Below are 7,474 nucleotides of genomic sequence, written 5' to 3'. Positions count from 1 at the left end.
CACCCCTCAAGAAACACTGGAACTTTCCTAGTGATCTGCGTTTCTCTTTCTCATCCCCCTGTCACGTAATTGCCCCACTGATTGAAGAAGAAGGAAACTCAGGAGAGCGAGTGAAATGATTTACCCGCAGGATTAGGGATCAGACCTGGGTATCCCCCTCACGCAAACGGTGAAACGGAGACCCCAGGGCTGCCTGAACTCCCACCTTCCCAGCTGTTAGTAGCCAGGGACGTGGTAAAGGGGACAAAGTTCCTTGGATCCCCTGGAGGCATCTGCAGCTCTGCTCTAGCCCAGGGGCTGTTTGGTGACTGGTGGAGGCAGCTATTTCGGAGCCATACCTGTGAACAGGTGTCTAGGGCAAGAGACACAGACTCCCTCGCAGCTGCCCAAGCTGTCCCCACCCTAAGTTGGCTGGCTTGGAGCTCACAGTGAGCCCAGAAAGTTTCTGCCTGATTTCCAGTCTCCAGCGTTCCAGTTCGGTTTCATTCATTCACTCATTCATTGTAAAACTTTTAAGGGCTCCGGAGCTGTGCGCCCCCGTTTCCCCACAAAGCGCAAGGAAGGCTGACACTTGGTGTCTACAGTGATTTAGCCTTAAGTCAGTTGCCTCTTGAAGCATTTACAGAAAAGGGGAGCCAACACATAAAACTAACCGCATTCTAAGCTCTTGTGCGCTACAAAGAACACTTTAGGAGACGTCCTGAAGGCTGCTTACATTTCCCGGAGCTAGCTTAACTGTGCTTCGCTTACCCGAACTCCAGGTCGGAATGCTATTAGGAATTTGTTTCCTGTTTCTTTTTTTAATGAACAAATTTTGTTACCCATCCTAAGAAGATTTATACGAATAATTCCTCCCGGTGGCCTTTGGTCATTTTTGACCTAACTTTCTAACTTTTGTAATTATTCTTCTTATATGTTAGTGGGTTGTGTTTATTTTGTGTCTGTTTCAACGGTGGAGTTTGACTTCTTTCCGATCCTTTATCTCAGAGGCTCGGTGAACTCTGGAATGGCTACAGTTTGTCCAAGGAACTTGGTCTCGCTCCTTAAAGATTCTCTGTTAACAGTTACAGGATAAACCAACCACCTCCTCCTCCTCTACAAAAAAAAAAAAAGCCTGGTTTTTCTGAATCGAATCTTCTTAAACCAAATGCTATTTATGCCATTGCAGAAATTAAACTTCCAAAGAGCTAAAATCTTGACAACTCCACCATCCAAAAACCTTTGTCTTTAAAACAAATTAAGATTTCCTGAATGATCAGTAAAATGCTCCTGTGTCTGATGAAGTGGAAATTGGAAATTTAACATTTCATAACTTAAAAAAAACAGATCTGTTTAGTTTATAGAAAATTACAACTTTATGTGTACGACTTGTTTTAAAAAATCACGGCAGAGAAATCAAGAAATACAATTAAAGAAACTGAAGATTCCTGGGAGAGACTCTGTCTTTGTTAAGGGGGAAACAAGTTCACACCTTGACATTTTTACCTACAAGGTTGTCTGCAGGGGTGCGGGAGGGGGGATATGCCCTGAGGCTGAAAGCAAATCCAGACCCAGCAAGAGAATCCAGTTGCATACTGGAAAGCTACTGGGGCTTCTTGACTCCATAAGGACTAGTTAATGTGCTAGAAAGGACTCTTGTGGAGTGGCAGGAGAACCTAGAAGTTTAATCAGAACTCCACGGAGAAACTTATCTTTTTTTTTTTTTTAAAGTTAAAATTTTCAATGAAAACAAGAAGAAGGCAAGGATGAATGTGGACACATTGCCTTTTAAGATTGCGTTAGGGAGATTTTGGAGGCTGACTTGCAGAAAGCCAGCCTGTCTACTGCATGAGCAAGTAAACAGATAGCAGCCGAACAGGAGGCTCAGCTCACACCACAATCTTGAGACAGAGCACCTGTTTTCCAACTTCAGCACTTCTAGTCCCCTCACCCCACAATCAGCAGTTTCTCTATCCCCCTTCCCACGTGTTCCTCCACCCTCTCTCTCTCTCCTTCATTCCCTTCCTCCTTCCCTTCCCCCCCCTCTGACCTCAACCTCCATAAAAGTAATCCTACTTTGTCCAGAGTCCAGGAATTTGTCAGATTGTGTTTTACCCAGAAATACTCTCCCTACCCACATTCTAGGTCCCATGTCTTTTCATACTCAAGTCCTTCAGTCCCTATGTTTTCTTAAGATCCTTCGCTCCTTTAAACCTTTAGTTGTTGATTTATTTTGATAACTAGATTTTATTGAATGTTTACCATTATGTATCACACTAATGTCTTTGCACCTATTGTCTCCTCAGTTTTACCAACATTTTCCTAATTCATTCATTTAGAAACTTTGTAGTTTAGTTAGGTAAATAGAGGCAGAGACTGAAGAACTGACTTGTTTATAACCTCACAGGTAGTAAGTAATTAGAGGAGCCTGGTTTCCAACTCTGGCAGTTTGCCTCCAGAGACCTCTGGTCGATGACTGTGGAGGGCCTGGGGCATAGTTTGAGAGCGTGTGAAGGGGAGCCAGATTCAAAACAGCCCAAGAGTACGTGAGATACGGAGAGAGTAGTTATGCCCCTGGGCTACCCAGTTCCCCCTTCCGCCTTTGTGTCCTCAAGCCCTCTGAACCGAAATATCTTGAGCTGTGTTTTAAAAAAATGGAACCTAGTCACTGCGTCAGCAAAGCCAATGACTTATCTGGGCAAAAGAACACCAGAAGGAATACCTAATAAGGAAGTTTCATGAATTTGAAGCTCAAGTTGTGTTCAGAAAAGTCACAAACACCCTTCTGGGCCCTTAAAACCCCTCCATTAGAAGACTTGCTTCGTCAGTCAAAATTCCACCTGGATGGGGCAGGCTCCTGAAGCACAACCCCAAGACAAGGAACCATTAGCAGTTGTTGACTGCTGAGGGAGGATGAGCCACATTTCTTTCTGAGTAAGGCTCCAGGTAGGTTGTCCAAGCTCTAGTGGAGGTTTTACACTCATGCACTTGTGGTCGGTACTAATTGGACTCACTGAGATATTAAGAAATGAGTGTATGAGGGTGAGAGGAACACATAGTGGGAGTGGTCTTAGAGGAGTTGAAGAAGAGAATCCGAATCCGTGTGATAAGGATACATTGTCCTCATTGATGAACTTCTCAAAGAGTAAATAAAAAAGTATTTTAAAGAGCCATTAACATGTCTCCCAGGGAGTTCTTTGGCTGGGAATAAACTTTATTCAGGGAGGACTTGAAGGAGACTGTGTTTATGAGAAACTCCTTAGCAGATATGTCACCCTAAATGACAAGGCATTGGCTAGTTATCTCAGTTTTTAAAAAAAGCAGTGTAAAAATTACATTGAGGGTGAGTTTGAGCCTCCAGGGGCCCAGTGTACATCTCAATCCTCTCAGGTCTTTATGATGTCTCCTTTCTGACCACTCACTGTGAATTTTAACAGAGAATCAAATTTCGAGTCTGTAATGTCATCTTTGTAAAATGAACCACAGAATCATTTTTTCATAGACTTGGCTAATGACAATAGACTTAAAAGAATAATGCTTAAAGCACAGGTATGTTTCATGAAAACGAATGCTTTCAGAGATTCCAGATCACTATAGAAGAGAGGCTACATGATCTAAAACAAAACAATACAGAGATTTCTAATTGTTTTTTCTTCATTCATGCAGTTAATTGTTTGAATATATGCTAGTAGATATATGTTAATTTTAATTTTTGAGTGTTATAAAATGCTTTATAAAATATTAAGCACAATAATTCCTCATTTATCTTCAGAGAATAAGTTATAAAACCCTGGTAGGTATCAAAGCTCAAAGCAATTACTGAATCCTTTACACACCTATTATTCTTTTCCTATGGTTGATACCTGTAATAATGTTCAACTAACAAATGAAGAACAAGAAATTAATAATTATTAATCATATAAATCAGTTATTCATGAAATTTTCCCATCAATATTTTAGAACCATAGTTTACTAAGGTTAAGTGAAGCCATGAAAAGCTACTGAGGATTAAGTGCTGGCTGACAGGAGCCTGATATAGCTGTCTCCTGAGAGGCTCTGCCATGCTGGAATAATACAGAAGTAGAGGCTCACAGCCATCCATTGGACTGAGCACAGGGTCCACAATGAAGGAGCTAGAGAAAGTACCCAAGGAGCTGAAGGGCTTGCAGCCCCTTAGGATGAACAACAATATGAAATAACTAGTACCCTCAGAGCGCCCAGGGACTCAACCTCCAACTAAAGAGTACATATGGTGGGACTCATGGCTCCAGCTGCATATGTAGCAGAGAATGGCCTAGTCAGTCATCAATGGGAGGAGAGGCCCCTGGTCCTGTGAAGGAAGGCTCTATTCCCCAGGGTAGGGGAATGCCAGGGCCAGGAAGAGGGAGAGGGTGGGTTGGTGAGCAGGGGAGGGGGGAGGGAATAGGGTTTTTTTTTTTCTGAGGGGAAAACAGGAAAGGGGATATCATTTGAAGTGTAAATAAAGAAAATATCTAATAAAAAATTTATAAAAAGAATATCTACTGTAAACAAAAGGTCTGTCATTTAATAGGTTTTGTCTAAGACCTCACTTCTAAAAGCTTCTATTAGCACAAGTTTATTATGTACAACACAGGGTCCAGGGTAGGAATAGTGAAGCAAGAGTGTATAGCACTGGTCTTGAAAAGAAGATCCATACATGTGTCATTCAAGTCACTACTGATTTTAGAATCATCACAGGGAAAGTAGAGAATACTTAGGACACAATCCATAGAACTCAAGAAGGCTAACAAGCTGAAGGGCCTAAGTGAGGATGCCTCAATCCCACTTAGGAGGGAGAGGAAAGCAATCACAGGGAGGTGGGGCAGATGGAGGAAGGACCGCGTGGGAGAGGGAACATGGAAGGGAAAGGGGGAACACAGATTGGAGTATGGAAACAGGAGTGAAGCCCTGAGGACCAGCAGGATGAATGGAAATAGGCAACCTCAGGAGGTAGGAGGCGTGGGGACCCTCTAGAATGTAGAGACCTGAGAAATGAGAGGCTCTCAGAACTCAAAGGGAGGGACCTTAGATGAAATGTCTTACAATGGGGAGAGGGAACTTATAGAAAGACAGGGCATCCCCTAGAAGGATGGGGTTTGTCATGGTTTGAATATGCTTGACCCAGGGAGTGGCAGTATTTGGAGGTGTTACGTTGTTGGAGTAGGTGTGTCACTGTGAGCGTAGGCTATAAGGCCCTCATCCTAGCTGCCAGGAAGTCAGTATTCTGCTAGTCAGATGAAGATGTAGAACTCTCAGCTCCTCCTGCACCATACCTGCCTGGATGCTGCCATGCTCCTGCCTTGATGATACTACTGGACTGAACCTCTGAATCTGTAAGCCAGCCTCAATTAAATGTTGCCCTTATAAGAGGTGCCTTGCTCATGGTGTCTTTTCACAGCAGTAAAACCCTAATTAAGACAGGGTTGCCATCCCACCATCAGAAACTCTGACCCAGAATTGTTCCTGTCTAAAAGAACTGTAGGGACAAAAAATGGAGAAGACCCTGAAGGAAAGGAGGTCCAGTAACCAGCCCAACTTGAAATCCAGCTCAAGGGGAGGCTCCAAGGGACACTATTACTAATGTTGTGGTGTGCTTACAGACAGGAGTCTAGCATGGCTGTCCTCTGAGAGGCCCAACAAGCAGCTGAAAGAGATGCAGATACTTACACCCAACCAATGGACAGAAGCTGGTGAACCCTGTGTTTGAATGGGGAAAAGCTGGAAGGAGCTGAGAAGGAGAGCAACCCCAGGGGAAGACAAGCAGTCTCAATTAACATGGAACCCTGAGATCTCTCAGACACTGAGCCGCCAACCAGGCAGCATACACTAGCAGCTATGAGGCCTCTGACGCACAGACAGCAGAGGACTGCCTGGTCTGGCCTCAGTGAGAGGAGCCACACCTTACCCTCAAGGGACTTGAGGCCTCGGGGACTGGAGAGGTCTGGTGGGTTGGGGGTGGAGACATTCTCTCGGAAAAGAGGGAGGAGGTATTGGATGAGGAACAGTCAGAGGGCAGACTGAGACGGACTGTAACAAAAAAAGATTAAAAAATAATAATAAAAAGAAGATCTATACATGTGTAATTCAAGTGATTCCTGATCCATTATCTTAGAGTCATCATGGGGAAGCATATATATCTGAAAATCTCAAGTCCTAGTAGGGGGAGGAAAACTCTGGCAAAGGCTGTGCTTAAAGACTTGATGAGCTTTTGCTCGTGGAGATGTCTTTGCAAGCTTCAGTTTCTACGGCCGTTGTGACCATGGTTTTTTATATTTCCTATGTGCTCCTCTGGGGATAAAGCAACAATGCACACACTATTTGTCAGGCTAAAGGTCATGAAATGTGCCTTCTGACCATAGTTTGCAGAGCGTCTGCTGCTCGTCATGGAATGCTCTTAAGCTCAGCCTGATTTGAGCTGTGCTTGTTTCTAAAACGGGTCTCTGGAAACCTGATCCAGGATGAACGTGGTCTCATAGCTATTGAAAACTGGAATGCTATGCTTAAAAATCAAGTCAATTGTTTTATAAGAGAATTAACCCAGGGGCACCAAAAGTGATAGCCAAATTTCTGAAATTGGTCCTCAAGCTTCCTTTTCCTCTTAGCTTTTTACACTTCAGAACACACAGCATTCTCATTCTTGAATTCCCAGCCCAGCAACTTCAGGACACACATTTGCTATTGCTTGATACAGATCCACACGGGAACATGTTACTGGGAATCACCAATGTATCCCGAGCTTTAGAAACTGCAACAGTTTAAGGTTCTAGGATGATCTAATAACACTGTATAGGCATTGTTATGCTCCTACTTTAAGTGAGCTTCCTGTCTTCTGAAAGTTTCAGACTTAATAATTTGGCTTGAAATGCACACCAGATTGAAAACATAGGAAACTTGAAAGTATGCATGGGACTAAAAAAAATCTCCATAATATCAGGGTTGAAAAATGAATTATCGTCGGGCGGTGGTGGCACACGCCTTTAATCCCAGCACTTGAGAGACAGAGACAGGAGGATTTCTGAGTTTCAGGCCAGCCTCGTCTACAGAGTGAGTTCCAGGACAGCCAGAGCTAAACAGAGAAACCCTGTCTCGAAAAAAACAAAAGAAAAAAAAAAAAAAAAAAAAAAGAAAAATGAATTATCGTTAGTAGTGAAAAACTAAAAAATACAATTTTTTTTTTTGGTTTTTTGAGGAAGGGTTTCTTTGTTTAGCCTTGGCTGCCCTGGAACTCACTCTGTAGACCAGGCTGGCCTTGAACTCAGAAATCTGCCTGTCTCTGTCTCTCAAGTGCTGGGATTAAAGGCGTGTGCCACCACTGCCTTGCAAAAATACAGTTTCTTAAAGGTAAAAAGCCAACATAATTCTAGCACCAAGCATTAAGAAATTATCCATCTATGTAGTAAAGCATTAAGAAATTATCCATCTATGTAGTAAAGGAACTTATAAAAGCAGGATGGTTAGCTTTTGTCTGGAGGTA

The 7,474-nt window shown here is 43.0% G+C and overlaps 1 protein-coding gene across 1 annotated transcript in view; it reads right to left on the bottom strand.

Annotated features, from left to right (window-relative positions):
- Nrk (Nik related kinase) overlaps nt 1-5,965 on the bottom strand; it is a 108,724-nt gene extending 102,759 nt beyond the window's left edge. Inside the window, exon 1 of the mRNA XM_031376998.1 lies at nt 5,906-5,965. Within this exon, the coding sequence (XP_031232858.1) occupies nt 5,906-5,965 (60 nt within the window). The remainder of the gene's footprint in view (nt 1-5,905) is intronic.
- Nucleotides 5,966-7,474: the final 1,509 nt, after the last annotated feature.

Source organism: Mastomys coucha, chromosome X (genome assembly GCF_008632895.1).
Source record: "Mastomys coucha isolate ucsf_1 chromosome X, UCSF_Mcou_1, whole genome shotgun sequence".
In the NCBI taxonomy this organism is placed as follows: Eukaryota; Metazoa; Chordata; class Mammalia; order Rodentia; family Muridae; genus Mastomys; species Mastomys coucha.
This window is presented reverse-complemented; position numbering and strand designations above follow the sequence as displayed.